Source organism: Cariama cristata, unplaced genomic scaffold (genome assembly GCF_000690535.1).
Source record: "Cariama cristata isolate BGI_N322 unplaced genomic scaffold, ASM69053v1 scaffold6670, whole genome shotgun sequence".
Taxonomy (NCBI): domain Eukaryota; kingdom Metazoa; phylum Chordata; class Aves; order Cariamiformes; family Cariamidae; genus Cariama; species Cariama cristata.
In genome coordinates this window covers 136,657-154,299 of record NW_009595195.1, presented here as the reverse complement: position 1 = coordinate 154,299, position 17,643 = coordinate 136,657, and the positions used below count along the sequence as shown (strand labels likewise).

Below are 17,643 nucleotides of genomic sequence, written 5' to 3'. Positions count from 1 at the left end.
AACACCAAGTTCGATGACATCAACTGTGTGCTCTGTAGCATTTTAAAAATCATCTTTTTATTATTAACAAATTTTACGATAAAGAAATTCTTAATTTTAATTACACTGCAAATTTATATGAACCATTTTAAATTCAGTATGTCAACTTCTGTATAAGAGCCTCAACCTAACAAACGGAAGAAAGAATTTCAACATGGATCCTGCCCCCGAAAGGAGTTTACAAAAGGTTCTGTATAAATAATTTAAAAGGCAACCAAATTCAATGAAGCATTCCTTATTGAAGAAGACATACATCAAAATGCTGCTTTTAGTTTTTTGTGTCTCGCAGTGAGCTAAAGTTATAATGTGTGCAGTACGTGAAAAAGATATTTTGGCATTTGGCACATTTTATATCAAGCCTCTCTTTTGAAAATTACATTGGATAGGAAAAATGTAATGCGATACCAGCTTAACAAGAGTTTTGCACTTACCAGAGTTATGGCAGTAGTCCATATACTGTGGAATCTGGATTGTAAAGGCCACCAAATCTGGAGCTAAGAGAGATTCTGGCTTTCTACTCTCATTGAGCCATTTACTGCTGTGTAAGTCTCTGGTGTCAGAAGGACCTTGAATTAAAGGAATCAGCTTCTCTTTTCCACCATCACCTAAGATAAAGATTAGACTCCTTACAGCTTTTACTGTAACAACATAACTTTTCAACACATAAACATTCACTAGTCCAAAGAGAACAGCTATTAACATTGTAAGTACAAAATTAAAAGAGGAAATAAATAGTAATCTCATATAAACTGTTAAACAACTTCCTTAATGTTATCTTGTAAATGTCTTTACATGCAGGAGGATTTAAAATAATCAATTCTCTTGAAAATAGTAATTTCCATCCCAACTTTATAAAATAATATCTTTAAAATCATGAACTCAACTGAGAGTTAAATACACCACAATTTTAATATTCTTGACATTAGCTGCCTTTGTATATGAAGAGATCATAGATATTGGTTGGAGAAGTTCATGAGCCGCATGCTCTTCAAGAAAAATTCTATTAAAGAAATTTACAAACTATTTATCACAGACCCCTCAAAAACTTCACAAGTAAAATACATACTTGTAGCATTAATGGAAAATAAGACATTAAACAATAAACAGAATGCATCAAAATTATGCTACACAAAGCAAGAGACAAATATTCTGTGTAATATGAAAATGAGTATTCCAGTTTCTTCAGTGTTTTTAGATTAATATTTGTGTCAGCAGAAAAACACCAACATCTTTATTTTTTTATTCAGTGTAAAAATTGACAATACTGGGGCCAGACTGGATCATCCTGGCACACTTAACAATAATAATAAAAAAACCCAAAACAGAAAACAAAAAAACCCTCTCTGATTCATAGGAACAATGAGTAAATTCTTGTTTCAGTAACTCTCCTTGTAAAAAGCAAGGCCAATTCTCCTATACAGGCAATAAAGTTTTACATGGTCCAGCTGCACATACCTGGGGCTTTGGCACAAATTTTTATTGATCCCACGGTCCCAGAGGCACATTTGACCAATGATGTGCCGCAGTACTTCAATTCAACATTCTGGATTGAACCCTCAAGAGTTGGCAGGGGATTCTTAGATTTCACACCTAATAAAAGAAAACTGCAAATGTACTAGCCTGTTGAATTTAAATATTTTTATATTCCTTCACCAAGGCATTTAAACTTAATTATACTTTAATTATCTACTGTAGATGTTCTTAAAGCATTTTTGTTGTGATTCACAGTTTTTAAATGGAAGTGAGAGAATGCTGTATATGGGCATTTTAATACAAACACTTATACATAAAATATATATAGATACTGTGAGGAAAACACACAAGGCTACGTAGAAATTGGAATAATAAATATGCATATATACACACTTTTGTTTTCATTTTATAAGTGTCACTTGAACTATTCTCTTTCATGTTTTTATTATGACGCTTTCATTTCAGGATCTTAAAATGACTAAGTGCTTTCAGTTTGCATTCAGACAACAACATTTTACTCAGTAGCAATGTAAAGCTTTAAATCCATGCAGCTGAACGGCACAGAAGGCCAACGGCACACTTGCCATTTTTCAACAGAAACTGGAGTTCAAACCTTGCCTTAGGTCACAAGTGGAAATAAGTTTTGGTGGTCTTTCCTCAGCCTCCATTTGTGCACACCAGAAAACTACCGCACCAGTTGGCAGAAATCAGTGCTATTGGCAGTCACTTCTGAAGAGCTGCCCACAACCACGGCAGCGGCAGCAGCAGGGGATCTTACAAGTCAGGACTGAGATATGTTGGCACAGCTTGCGGGCAGTCCCCAAGACAGCCCCAGAGCATGGGTGGAGGAAGCCAGCCCTCCTATTCCATACAGCGCTGCCTATCAGAAAAAAATACATAACTTTACCTGCAAATTAGAACTAAATAGTTTCAACACCTGTAAGAAGTATGAAAGGAAAAACTAAAAATTACCATTTTTTTAATGTTTTTTTCCCCCCCATCATGCAAAAGTGACTCGGAATTTGTCAGTTACGATTGGCAAGCAGCTTGTTAATTATGCAAACATTAGTATGATTATGGAACCGCTTCTTCACATATGTAACATAGAATTTGTTCCAAAAATCCATAATTATGCAAGGAAAGTATTATGGAGTATCAGGTAAAAAAGTTTAAAAGCATTTTGATACGTATTTCAAGACAGTTACACACGTTAAAGAAACTTATTATATTCTCTACAGAATGAACTCATTAGTTTTTTGCACAATCTCTGAAAGACTTAAGAACAAACTTCAGGATACATTAACTAGTAAGAAAAAATTCCTAAAAAAATGATAGGAAACAGAAGCTTTAGGATTAAACCTGGTCATTGTGCTTAGTTTGCCATGTCTATTCCCGTTCCTAAACACTGAAGTGTATTTAGAAGTGCATATGAAGTGATTTGGTAAGAAGACTTCTTGACATATATTTAAGTTCCGTTCTGGTAAGACATTAAAATATTTTTTGAATAAAAAGTACTTTCCAAGGTAGGAAGAGAAAAGCAGCATACGAAGGGACACATGACATTTAGTAAACCAGACAGCCATGTGAAAGTAGGTTCCACATTCTATGCATGCTTTCTTATCAAAATTTAACCTGTTGTCTGCGTTAGAGGTACGGCAAGCCTTTTCCTAACTTGTGATTCAGGAAGGCTTCAGGCTCAAAGAATGCTCACTGCAACCCATTTGCCTGCCTGCCACTAAAAACAACCCATCGGTTCTCAGTCTGAAAGATCAGCTAATAGTTTTAGTCTTGTAAATACACCCTCATTCCCAGTCTTGCCTGGGGCAAGCCTCTTCTAAAGCTGAAAATTCCCTTTGATTTAAAGTGTGGTATCAGACAATGCACGAATTTGTCAAAAGTAGACAAGGTATCTGTAAGCATTTCCTAGTCTTGGTTCTGCCTTCTCATACTTCCTATAAACTTCCTATAATCCTCAATACATGATCATATAATTAACAATTATGTTTTAATACATATGAGGAAGTAACTGAGAGCAGTAATAAGCTATTTCTTTCTGGAACACCTGTTAGAGGTATAGGATGAACAGTTTCTCAGTTGTTTTTTTGAAAAGAAAATAGAAAAGTATTAGGAAAACATAGCATAATCATGCCCTCCCTTTTCTACATTGCCTTGACATCAAATGGCAACATCATCCTGCTCTCAGTTTTAACACCTGATAACCACAGCACACCACAGTAATCAAGGAGAAGCCACAAGAAAAATTAATTCTGCTCAGGTTTCACAGCTCCATACTGAGGCATACTCAGAAAACTCATTTATTAGATATTAAAATCCTATACAGAGCCTACAATAAGCAATACGGAACTTGGCATATCAAACTAGACTTTCAAAGACAAAAATCACCTGAACCTAAGGTGATTCCCCTTGCCCAGTTACAAGTCTCTTTTTCAAAGTGCAGGAAGTTTAGAGACTTTTGATGAACCATTTATAATTAACAGGTTGAATATAGGGAAACAGCACATTTTCTTTAGTCTCTGAACGTTTTTTAGAAATTATGAACCATCCCTCAAACTTGTCAGATTGGCAAGCTGCTCTATAGAAGAGAAGAAAGAAGCCTTGTTTCCCACGTATGCCTCTGACTATCTGTAGCTTCCATCCCTGTAACTTTAGTTCTTCCCAACTATGCTTCCTTATTATCACTTTCATCATGGTAATATTATAAAAATCAAAGTCTCAACATTTGTACACATAGCTAAAATATTTCAGCAAACAAATGTTTAAGCAAGTGAAGACTGGGGCTTCCTCCCCTCAATGTTTATAAACTTCTTATAAGTAATATCTTCTGAAAGGATTGCTTGAGCAGGAAGATGTTAAAACTCATAGATAAGAAATGCCTCATGCCTCCAAGTACTAACTCAAATTTAATATGGAGACAAACACTCCACAACATTTTAATTAAGACATTGAACATGAATTCAAAGAGGAATCAGGAAAACCAAATCTATCATTGCCAACAGCAACATTATCCAAATTCAACGTCCAGCAAATGAAGCATAAGAAAGGTTTATTTCCAAGAACAAGACAACAAAGTAGAATTTGTGCTGTACTCGCTCTTCTGGAATCACACTTTCAAAAGCAGCAATGTGATTTACTTGACTTTGTTGCTCAGCATAGTCAAAACTGGAGAACAGAGTAACCACGTTTGTTTTTTAGTACACCTCACATTTTCTTTTGTCAATTTATTATTTTCATCAGGAAAATGGTAATCAAAGACTTTGCAGAGACAGAGATACACATATACCCATCTCCACCCAATATAACCTATGGCTGCTTCCAGATAAAAGTGACCATTTTCTATTTGCATGACTTTTGTACTGGAAACATCTTACCCATTGTAGAACTATTTGCAGTAAAAATCAAGTGTTTCCTTCCCAATATGTAACCATGTTTATACTTGGTGATCACACATGATCTGTTCTAGTTGAATTAGACTATCACACATAGAATACAACACATCACCAAAGACCTAAAAAGCTGTCCTTTCCATACTGCAGAACCCAACAATAGGCGGAAAGGTTTTCTAACTGAAAATCTACTATGCTTTGACAATTTACTTGTGAACACTAACTCACTTTAACTGTAAGCCTAGAGAGCTATTCTGTTCTAGAAACAGGCACAGACAAATCACACTGTTGAGGAAGGTTCTCCCACACTTCAAAGCAGGCATTCACATTGTCCTCCCAGCTTTTCTGGTCATAGCTTTGGTCTTTTCCATGTACACAATCCAACTATGCAGCTTGTCCCAAGTCCCTGCATTCAGTGACGTTCTACATGCAAGCAGAAGGGGATCAAATACCTAAGGGGAGGTCACAATTGGACCTTTATAAATCAGCACAGGATTTCTGCTAACAAGCCTATTAATGCTGAGCAATCATTTAATTTAAGACTGGTTAAAAAAGTTACCTAATTAGCAATTTTACCAATGGCCTATACATCTTTTACCAATCCATTCGTAATAAGGTGAATTTGCAATGATTAATGGAAAACCAAGAGACAATCTGAACTGATCAATAGAAAAGACAGGAAATCAGCAAAAGAGTTATGTTACTGATTCTGAGGACAAGAGTCAGGACTGTGTGCCGCCAAATCCCTGAAATACAATAAATAATTCTTTAGAAAGATCATAAAAGAGAGAACTGCAAAATATGAAATAGGTAATGAATAAGGCATGACTAAAACTTCTAGAAGCAGCTCCACATGAAATCCCCCATATTTAGGTTATGGCCTCAGAAGGAAAAATTTCGATACTTAAAGCATTAAGTACCAATAAACTATGGCTTGGCAACACGATATAGCAAAAGACTGTCACATACATGTCAAAATGATTTCAAACTCAGTAAAAAGATCAACCATGAATAAAAGCAAGAAGCTATTAACCAAATGAAATAACATTTAGGCCTAAGTCTTATTGGAATCAAGAAAAAAAATGTCCAATTATTTTCACAGAAACATATATTTAAGTTTTACACGACTCGGACAGAAAAGCTAGTAAACAAATGGAAGTATAAAAGAAACCTCATTTCTTTCATGAGAGAGAATTTGTGTTCAGTCCCTGCTTAAGCAAGGCCCTCAGTAAGAAATTCTGGAAGTCTGTACTGAACTTGGTTAGAGAAATGGCACTTCTGAGGAACTTGAAGCTAAAACCAAACTTAATTCCTTCCTCCTTGTAGTATGAACATAACAGAAGCCACAAAGATCAGCTCTAGCTGGCATCAGTCCTACTTCTCATGTTCAAAAGCACTAGAGGAACACGAGCTTTCATGTTCTTGATTGCAGTAACACAGCAGCAGCATAGGAACTTCAACATCTCTTTCCATCACTCTGCTTCCTCACACACAACACCTGAAGAGAAAACGCTGGGGTTTTGTGCTTGGGGTTTTTCTTCTTTTTTTTTTTTTTTTTTTACATTGGAAAAACAGAGAAAGAGAGAGATTTTCTAAAATGCAGAAGCCAGGTCCTAAATACTTTCTCAGCATATTTTCTGTAGTAAAACTAAACCTTTGTGATGAAGTTCCCCAAACATCATTACTGTCTTCACAATTCCACATTTTTAATCTGTCACCATAGTCCGCACAGCACGTTTTGCAGCCCTAACGTAGACACTCACAGGCAACTATTTTCTTTCTTCTTCAAAACTGCAATTCAGGCAGCTTATTTTAAGGTGGTGTCAAGGGACAGGTCAAATTTTTTTCTAACTCAACTTTATTTAGCATTACTATTGCTATTCTGATAATTATAATTATTTATTTTCTTGTAACTGTGTCAACCAGTTTTCAGTCTACATACCACTATTCTAAGAAATTATTGTTTCATTCCCGACCCAATCCAAAGACTTAAGAGGGTAATAACAACAGGATTATGGCAGACTTGTCTTGCCACTAATGTATGGTGAGCTGGACAGATTTTCTACTGTCTTGAGCTTCTTATGCCACAGTTCCACAGCTAAAAGAAAATAGTCCTAAAAAATAGCTCTGTTCTCATTTCCTCTTCAACCATGGCACTCAAGGGAAAAGTAAATGCATAGAAGGGTGAAAGCAGTTATTGACAGAATGAAGTCCTCTCTAAAGGTCAAGCTGCTTTCTTCTTGGGCAACAATGACAAAATGTTTATCAATGTAAGTATCTACCATTCTCTTCAGCAGATCATAAGCTGCAAAAACCACATGTATGTGACACATAACACAAAAATTAATCTCCTCACGCATTTTCAGTATTTTCACAGGCATATTCCAGGGCCAAGCACACAGCCAGTCATGCACTGGTCTTCACCTTGGAGATCAACATTAAAATCTCTGTAACTAACCACTTTAATCCTTAAACTGCCTTTAAACTTATTAAGGCTTCTCCATTTCCCAGACTGTCATTTAGTAATTGAGATCTACATATCGCAAAAAATTTCCCAGCTTGCTAAAGAACAACAGCATTTCACCTACAGAGAGAGCCACTTAAATCTGGCAAATCCCTGTTGCTACATTCCCGTTTCGAGACTCCACACAATGGTCTTCATACATGTCCCCATCTGCCTTAATTCATGAATCCATTTTTCTAAAATCCTGCTTCAAATGGAGAGTTAAATAAGAAGCCTGTTATTCAAAGACTGAAAACCAATACGGAAGAAATCATAGAAGACTTGGAATAATATGTTTAAGGCATTCTAGGTCACAAGCACCTTTGAATAATTCTTTATTGATAATCTGCTTCAAGTGATTATCCAGCCAGGTAAAATAATGCTTTATTTTTGAACGCTCATAGAAGAATTAAACAACTACCATTGGGGGCGGGGGGGAGGAGAGAAACAAAAAAGCAAAACCACAACACTTCTCTGAAAATAAGACAGAGCTGGGAAATGTTTCAGAACTCCCTTTACCCACTGTACTAAGGCCAGCCAGCAAACACTCACAGCCTTGCCACCACAACCTATCAAAAGGACAAGGACCATTCTGAAACATTCTCAGTGCAGGGTACAGAAACACAATCCATGCATAGTCTGACTGCTGCTCTTTTTAATCTAAATAGCCAACATTTAGAGAAGGAATACCGCCTTCATCTTTAAACATACACAGTATTGCAAATAGCTCTAAAACCTTCCTGTGAAAAGTGTAGTTTTGGGCAACTTACTATTATTAACCTTACTATTGCTAACATTCAGGCTACTTAGGCATTGCCAATTATAAGCATACCTAACTGAAGGTACTATTTTAGATTTGGCAAGACGACACTAGTGAGGACACAGGATTCAAGTGGTTTTAGTGTCACTGTTCCTGCAGTTGTAAACAGAGGTTCACAAGAAGAAAAGAACTGATTTTCCTTTCTGCACAATTCAACAGCTGCATTTCCGATACTGCTGTATCATTTAAGACAAATGGTAGAAGCCTAAGTTAGTGCATTAAAATAACTTCTGTCTTCCAAGAAAATGCAGAAAAACTATCAGAATCTGAATTGCTCTCAAAAAGCATGTCCTATCATTCCTCATATCTATACATTGTCAGTAGACAAGTGCTAGAAGTCCCATGGACGCTTCCAGGATACAGACAAATAAGAATTTGAGAAACTTTCCCCATAAAGTATTTGAAGCAAGATCCTGACAAAGACAGACTGATGGACAGAGGAAAGAGCTTACAGTTTCCATCCCTAGCAACACACCCTTTGCTTGGAAGCATGCACGTGCAATCGGCAGCTTCCATCTTACTTCTATAAGCCTTCTATCCCTTTCAAATACAGTAGTTTTGCTATATCTGAGAGTAAGTTCAATAGCTCACGCAAAATGTAAACACATAAGTTATATTAAAACACTTCTTCTCATTAATATATGCTAATACGGTCACAAAAAAACCTGAACTGCATTTTCTATCCCGAGTTTCTACTACGTCTAGTTCAAGTTCAACCCAGTACCAGTTCAAATGCCTTATCTTCACATAGGCTAAGTATAAGTTGTAATATATCTTAGGCTCTGGAATAAAGCCTGAATTTTACAACTCTTAGTAAAAAGGTACGCATCAACTAGAGAAAAAGGACATCTACAGCTTTCTAGGACAGCAAAATGCAGGCTGAAAGAACAAAGTCTTAGAGGAACCAGATCTCATCACCTTCTGTTTCAACTGTGGAGCTCATTTCTCTAAGACCCATCTATTTAAATAAGCTATTTGGCAGCTATGAAACCAATAAAGCCTGGTTTCCTATGAGTTTGTATTCCTTTGCCCTTAAACAGCCTCACTCACCAGAGCAGATGCAAACCTTAAAGTGCTATGTAACAGACCTACTATGCAAGACACAAGAAATGTCGGATCTCACCTGGACCTACAGGTGGTTGTGAGCTTCCCTGTAACACACATGACACCTGGGCACCTGCTTGCTGTCAAACAGAATATCTAATAACTGAAATCTCTCACAAGATCAATTTGAGATAATTGCATATAGGACAGAACAGTTATGGATCAGTAAAAAGGTCAACAAATTGAGGATTCTAGAGGATGCACACAGTAATTCTTTAAGAAGTAAAGAAACCACAAAGGTTTACAAAAATTCAAAAGAAGGGCAGATGGGTTCAGTAACAATATTACCAAAAAATAATAAAGAACCAACATCTAAGGTGTAACCATTAACAGATTGATTTCCTGACTTGCTGGGAATGGTGGGAGAAGCGAAAGAGAACATTAACATCTTTCAGTTGGGAGGTGAAGACAGCCAGCAGTCGTGTGGTTAAAAGGCGGACAACAGAGGTTGCTGCTGGGGACACTGGCTGTAAAGGAGTAGGAAATGGCAGGCAGACAGTAATTCAGACATGGTGGGTAAGTAAAACACAATAGAGATTACATGGAAAAAGATTAAAATACAATATATCAGTATTATCTTGAACACTTTTCCCCATCATTTCCCTTCTCAGACAGTATATGCTGCTTTAAAGAGCAGAAAGATCTGGGGCTACGCCTTCACGTGTAGTTTTCCACATGCACAAATGACAAGATTTCACTTTCTTTAAAGATGAGTTTTGTTTCCAACTGGAGTATCATTCTTACTGAATCACAGTTTCCTATATCACACTGCATTTCTTTACGACATCATTGTGCTCCTCCCAGAAATTTAAATCTATATTGTTTAGCATATAAACTTTAAAACATAATGCTGTAAATTTAACAAAAATGTTTATGTTTTCTTTTAAATATTCTATGCTACTACTGAGAGCTTAAAGAGAAACAGTGCATTTAGTGTCTGGAATAGCAGTTTCTTACACAAGGAGGATATTAACCTTTAATCCTTGAAATCATTAAAGAAATGTTTGTAGAAATATTTTTAGCCTCTTTATCTGGTCAAAGTACTGGAAGTTAAGTCGTGTCTGTACAAACCAATCATTTCACCAGCAGTTTTATATTTCTTTAAAGCCTCATATAAAAAGCACCTGCTTAAAGTGAGTAATGGAGTTTTATATTCATTGCACTTAGGAACAGCGTATGTAACCTATTCCGTTTTCCTCCCTTGTGGAATATATTTCAGCTTATATTGCACAGCACATTACCGATGTGTATAAAGACTCTCTGATCAGCAATTTGGACTGCAGACAGCAACCTGCATGAGTACACTTTTTTCCCCTCCTTAAATACAGTATTCACTTGATTCACCAAGACAAATTAAAACCATCCTTTAAAGATGATGATCTCACCTTCACAGTGAATACGTGAAGCCCATACATGCTAACACCGTAAGAATGTCAACCTATGATCTGCAGCATGTACCCTGCACAACCAACAAGCAATACACATGCTGTCAGCATCATCAAAAAAAGAAGCTAATATATATTCTTCCCTGGCCAAAGAATAGAAAAATCTCTATTAGCATGACTAATTTCTGAGAGGTTAAAAACTTTATTGTCTATTAAGAAACAAAAAAGAAGAAAATCCAAATGCAATGGAAATCTTGTAACATAACATATATTAAGGATGCAATTTCATCTTGGAATTAGCATTTTGTCAAAAAAAAAAGGCATGAAAAAGGGTACTTCCATACTATTGCTTATTAAAGCACATGCTTGTGACATACTACTTTATAGTTGAGAAATTTAGGGAATTCAACTCAACCTCAGCATAAAGTTTCCCTGCAGAATTATTTAGTACTGTATTTTGATAAAAGTATAGACCTGCAATAGCCTAACAATAGTGTTCTTCAATTACGGCAACATTTATATTGGACTCAAGTATGTAATAAAGGCATGACCATGTGAAAAAAAAAGAACATACTAAGCTCCTTTTAAAAAACAACAGCAAATTTTGACAGGACAATTTAAATAATTTTGTAAAAACTTTTGCATGATTAACCAGAATCCTACAACTGTATTCATGAATTCATTGTAATATGCATTACTACAGTACGCACAGAAAGCGCACTGATATCAATGTATTTCAAAGTGTCCTTAGCAGACTAATTTATCCTCTATGCACACGATCGTATCTTCACAAAAAAAACCAGATGCTGCCTTAAAGTAGACAGTTGCTCTTTGCATCTTCTTCCATCCACATATCTCTATGTTGGTAAGTTTTAAATAACATGGAAAATAAATTTGCCAGAACAACTTAAACTAAGCATAGAATTACCCGTCAATATTATTGCACGTAAGTACCTACTCACTGAACTAAACAGGAAGAAGGGCTATATTACATTAGCTTGATTAGTACCTCATGGAACCCTGCAGAAGAAGTTTTGAGGTCAAGGCAAGTTTACAGAGCCCATGAGAAGTGGAAGGAATAGAAATTCTACAGTCACACATTTGAAGAATACCGTGATTGGGGAAGTACATGTTTTCTAACTTACTGTAATTAGGTTAGCACTACAGTAAGCTCATTTGTCACAAATTTTAACTCTGATATACTTAGTACAGTATATGTTGATAAATCTACTCAATATTAAAATATCTGAGGAAGAGAGGACTTCAAAGTTTAAATGAAATCCTGATAAACTGCCACAGTATCTTAGAATGATATCCAAAGGAGAATTTGAAAAGAAAAAAAACTCAACTTTTTAATACAGAGGAGCATTACTATGAACTTACTTTTACAATGTTGTTTCTTTCGCCAATTAGATGTCCTTATCATAATTTCAAATACGTACTGCATGTTCTTACAGGTATTATAGCTCAGCTTAGTTTATAAAAAGGAGGCCCATATGAATGCCAGTTGTATGCTTTTCAACAGAAGGATGTAAACTTATTTAGCGATCTGTTTTTCTCTTTCATCTTATCTCTAGTTTCTGTGTAGATTTATAATGCTCATTGTTTCCAATTTTAACAAATCACCTAATGGCAGAAAGGAAAATATGTTAACCTTGGAATTATTTGCAGTTGCAGAAATCCCTTTTGTCTGGCTCATGCAAGGCCTGCAATCTGTTTTAAACACAGATTGTCTGTCTTTTGTCTGACAGCCACCAAGTTGCACAAATTACTTTCTGCCTGTTCACCTGTTTGCAGCTGTGTCTGTAAGCTAAGGATTCTGTAGTTTGACTTGAGCAACCACTCCAGGATTGATGACATGTGCTGCTGATAAACTGAGCAATTTGAAGAAATTACTGGCTAAACTTATTGAAAGACATCTGTGCATGAGCTGAGAACTAGAAGCCTTCAATTGTGTGTTTGCAACCTGCAGTGGCGGCGATCTGTTTGAAGTGATATCCTGTAAGAGAGCTGGCCCCAACACAAAATAACTAAACCATCTTTGCAACATATTTCCTCACACACCAACAGAATTCCGCTCTTTTGGTCTTAAATATACTTACTAAATAGAGGATAACAACAATTAAGACTTCCTATAGTCATCTAGCAGAAGTAACTTCTTTTGAAGCGTTTCCATTTTTCACTCAGATTTGGCATTCTGTATTGTTTCCCAGCCGCCTTTGCTATGTAGAGTAGTACTCAGCAGTTACCAGTAGTACGAGCACCTCATACGCATGCTTACTCTTTTATGTTACCCAAGATGACATGCCTTTGCAGTGTTATGGAGGTACAGCTCAACTCTCCCTTCCGCTTGCAGTACATCATTACCTCTTCAGCTAACTAATATTAACGCCTGAAACTTCTGCTCTAAAATTCAGTAATCAAGAAATTGTATTTCCAAACCTTGTGAACCTGGATAACGCTTGAGCTCCTGGGGGATATTTGCAGACATTACTTTTAAGCTCAGGAAGCCCGAGACTGCTATCTCATGGTGAGCATGTGCATGCACATATGTGTACATATTAAATTCTTTTGGTTTAAAAAAAGCTCCACCAGACTGGTGAGCTGTGCATGATGGCTACTCATTTCTAAGCTGTACATTACATTTAGCAAAAGAAATTCCTAAATCCTTTGGGACACATTCTGCAGTGATATACTTCAACGTTGCTCCCACTTCCTTTGTTCTTACACATTTAGCGTCTTTCAAGTACACGTTGTAACAGAGTAAGTCAAAGCAGAATTCTACGTATCTTCAAATGTTTTAGTAGCCCAGAATAAACAACAAACTAAAACCACCACTAAAATTGCTCAATACAGTAATGTGTGTGTGTGTGTGTGTGTGTGTGTGTGTGTGTGTAAGTAAAAGAAGGGAAGTGTATTAAGCATAAAAATGTAACTAAGCACCTAAGGAACTTCCAAAGGTGTAATCAGAAGCACAGAAACTGTCCACTTTCACATCTGTACATTAACCCCCTCCCACTCAAGCCCTCCTTTTCTGCATTTAAAAAGCATTAAGTATGCAGTACTTAAGTATATGCCGCAAACCATCAAAACAAACTATTAATTTCACCTTGTTGTCTTTGCAACTAGTTCATACCAGAAGTCAAGGTACTGACTAAAATGAACAAACAATCAAGACTTCCATCTGTGCTATTTGTTAGTTTTAGCAAATGAAATTAGTGCTTCCATTTTAATTTCTAAAGTATTTAAAGGCAAATATTACCTTTAAAGTATCTTCACAAACAATGTCTACTAACAAGGATACCAATTTTCAAAATAAGTATTGTATTTGATGAAAAATTATCACTGTGCTTAAACACATTTGAAAAGAGGAAAGCAAAGCTTTCAAGTTAAGTAGCTATATAAATTGGGCTTTCACATTTCAGAACCCATAAACTGGATTCAACACAGAGCTGAAGTGACCTCCTGGAAAAAAGGATATATAGTATAGTGTATACGCATACAATAAATCAAGTCCTGATTATGTGCAGCTAATAACTATACATCACTAATAATAAAACTCTTAAGATATTGTGCTGCAGCAGATATCTAAGTAAATACAGTATGTTTTTATCTTTACCCTCTATGCATATTGTGAGTTTGAGCATTTTTAATGTCAGCTTTTATTTTAAAATAGCTAAGTCGTGAGAACATTCTTATGTACCACTTCATAACTCTGACACCAAGTATGTATAAAAAGATTAGCCTTTATTTGGTATAAAATCAGTTGGCAGTTTTACATCTGTGCAATGCAACATAAATACCCCAGCTGGCATCTCAAGCTCACACACATATGGACTTCAAAACAGAAACTTCCTTATTTGCAGCACTGCCAGGGTAATTTTGTATACTCTGCATACTACAGCTATTTGTCAGGCCCCTGCAGGTGTGCACTGCACATAAACACACAGCTGTAGCCTAGCAAGCCAAGTGTTCCATCAAACACATAAAGGGAGACCTCAGCAGCTGGATTAGTCATCCCTGCAACAGGTCCAGGGAGAACAATATGGGTTAGTATTTTTGGAAAAGCATGGATGGTAAATTTATGATTATGCTGGCCTTACCAAATAACTGCTGGATTGTGTCATTTTTATGCAATGTCTACTTATTAAAGTTTTTGTTAGAATGGCTGGAACAGACTGAATATTTTTTAGTTTTTAATATAAACAATAAGGTAGTTTATGTATAAAATAGTTTATTAAGTGCAAAATGTTAAAAGGTTTTCATGCTAGTGGTGGGTTTTTGACAGATGTTACAATTATTTGCATTGGCTTCAACAGACAAATCGCTGGAATCAATTATACTTAGTATATCATAAAGTTTCTTACTGCTTATATATTATACTTTGTCACATTTACTATAACTATATAGCATTTTTCTATCTCTCTGTTTTTTGCTCTAACTGCTTAGATCGCAGGTGAATTCCTAATAACACTTGATAAATAGAAGTGCAGAATAAACACTTTACTGTAATTAACTTGCTTGCCTGTTTAAAATATGATTTAAAAAAAACACACAACAAAAATTACTCTCAGAAATGTTTGGAAGACATCAGCATGCGCAGAATTTCATGGTGGTCATACAGATGTTAAAAATATTTTAATCAACCAGAAAAAGCAGTAAGCCTAATTTTATGCAAGTTTCCTTTAAGAAACTTCGTATGTCAAAAGCAAGAATAAAATGAATCAATAAGAAAAATGTGATGTCCATAAAGTAAAACTGCGCCTTTCCAAACTACTAGTCCTCTTGGCAAAAACATGAATTTTCAGGAAATCTTTAAGAAAGTGTTTCTGTGAATATTAGAAAAAAATTTTAAAAGAGCAATTAGCAGTCATAAGTGTTAATCGATACTACGCAGTGAACTATAAGAGAACAGAAATTGGAGGTGGGGAAGAGAGAGCGAGGAAAAGGATGAGAGGCATTGCTTTTCCGCGGGCATTAGTGATACAACGGATTATACATGGCTCTATCAGTCAGAAACTTGCATTCTCATCCTGGTTTTTGCAGATGTTTTCTGCCCGACCTGAAGAAAACATTCAACTTCTGGGCATTAATTTCTCTCTAGAGAAATATAAGGTCTTACAGGGGCATTTGTTCATTAGATAGGGGAGGATTCACATTTTGTAATAATTTTATTAATAGTACACAAATCAATCACTACACAATTAGCACAGAACTATTACAGTGTGGCTGTTATATATGCAGATCTAAAAGAAGTTTTCTACTTGTATGCAGAAATAACCTTAACCTTGCTGTTACAGGACAGTGTTCTGGATTAACTGAACAGCACAATAACTGCTGTGCTACACAGCAGCCCCATTGTTGTCAAGTTGCTTTCCAGAAGCAAAGCTTCAATATCACCTATGAAAATGATGGACCCAATCACACATTCTACTATCATCATATTTTGGTACTACAAATGCGAGATGCTCAAGTGTCCATTAGTGGAGGTGGGAGGTGGAATGTCCTACTAAGAAACAGAAGACAAGGAAAGAGAGACCTGAACACTCTCATAGTAGTAGGGCTCCACAAAAGGGAAAGTCCTACAAGAAGCCAGGAGAACATTGGGACTTACTTCCCTGAGCAGACTAAACATGGAACTTGGCTTGGCCTTGTTGTTGGTATGGATCTGAATCCGGCCTGAGCTGAGACAACCCTTTCCAATTAAAAAAAAAAAAAAAAAAAACACATAATAAAATCTAGGCACATCATGATGCAAGTTTCCCTTAGCCTGTTCCCATATCCTGAGGAACCGCATTCCAGTACAATTAAATCAAGCCATAGACCCTCTTCTCTATCTAGAGACCTCAAGTAAGTGAAGTACTTTCAACAAAAGGTCCTCCCCAGGAAGAAAAAATGAACTGCTTTGAGCTAACTGATAGTGAAACACAGTTCTTACTCTAATGATGAAGGATGTATCTATACAGCTAGATTGCAGGGATGAGTGCATTTTTTTGCCTACACAAGTCAAACAGTATTCAGAATTCACCAATTAGTCCACCTCACCTGGCTAGGATTTTAGGCATAATTGTATTATGCATATCTTAATCAGATCCTGCCTTAGACTGTATCAAACTGTTATAAAATAAATAAAACAAAAAAGTCTAGGAGAACAAAGGCATTGCTTAACTTCTACATATAGGATGCCTTTTTTTTTTGAATCAAATTAATAAAAGCTAAAGCATGTAAGACTCCCACTTAGGAACAACTCAAGAATATCGATGAACAAGAGCACTGCTGAATAAGAGCATTTCATGTCTCAAAAATTTTTATTCATTCATTGAGGCCTAACACTTAAGACATTCCTGAACAATGTTAAGCCAGCAGATCTTGATAACTAAGCAAAGCATACACATCTTGGCTACTGCAGGAAAACTACAAGCTATTGCTGAAACAAAAAAAATAGTTCGCAGTTCAGTTAATCCATTGACACAACATATTAAAGAAGAGAATCCATGAACAATTACTGGAAGGATGCAATGGTTTCCTAAATTAAAGTCTGAGTCTCAGCAGTGACTTTTAAATTTTGGAACATCACTAACATATTTAATGCTCTGTAAGAAACAAAAGAAATATTTTCCTGTTCAAAGAGCATATCAACTGAAAAAGGGACAAAACCAAGGTGGGACATGCAGAGATACATTCCATTTATACAAATGGATACAAATGCAAAAGTAGTAAAAAAGATTTTGTAGTACAGAAACGGAGGGAAGAACTGCAGAACATTCTGTAATCTTGGTCTTTATTCTAGTTAAATCTTATCGTAGAAAACATTACAATTAAAAAGCCACCCAAGATCCTAAAATGCTTGAGAAATGCATATTGACTGTATCTCCACAACATTTTAAAAACCTGGTAAAAACTAAATTGATAAAG

General features: G+C 36.0%; 1 protein-coding gene across 1 annotated transcript in view; it reads right to left on the bottom strand.

Annotated features, from left to right (window-relative positions):
• Positions 1-444: 444 nt before the first annotated feature.
• The window catches only part of LOC104162375 (vacuolar protein sorting-associated protein 13B-like), a gene marked incomplete at its 3' end in the record, with an annotated part of 153,263 nt that continues 136,064 nt past the window's right edge, over positions 445-17,643 (bottom strand). The window contains exons 17-18 of the mRNA XM_009701093.1: positions 1,495-1,629; positions 445-644 (exon numbers count right to left, since the gene is read on the bottom strand). Of these exons, the coding sequence (XP_009699395.1) occupies positions 445-644; positions 1,495-1,629 (335 nt within the window). The remainder of the gene's footprint in view (positions 645-1,494; positions 1,630-17,643) is intronic.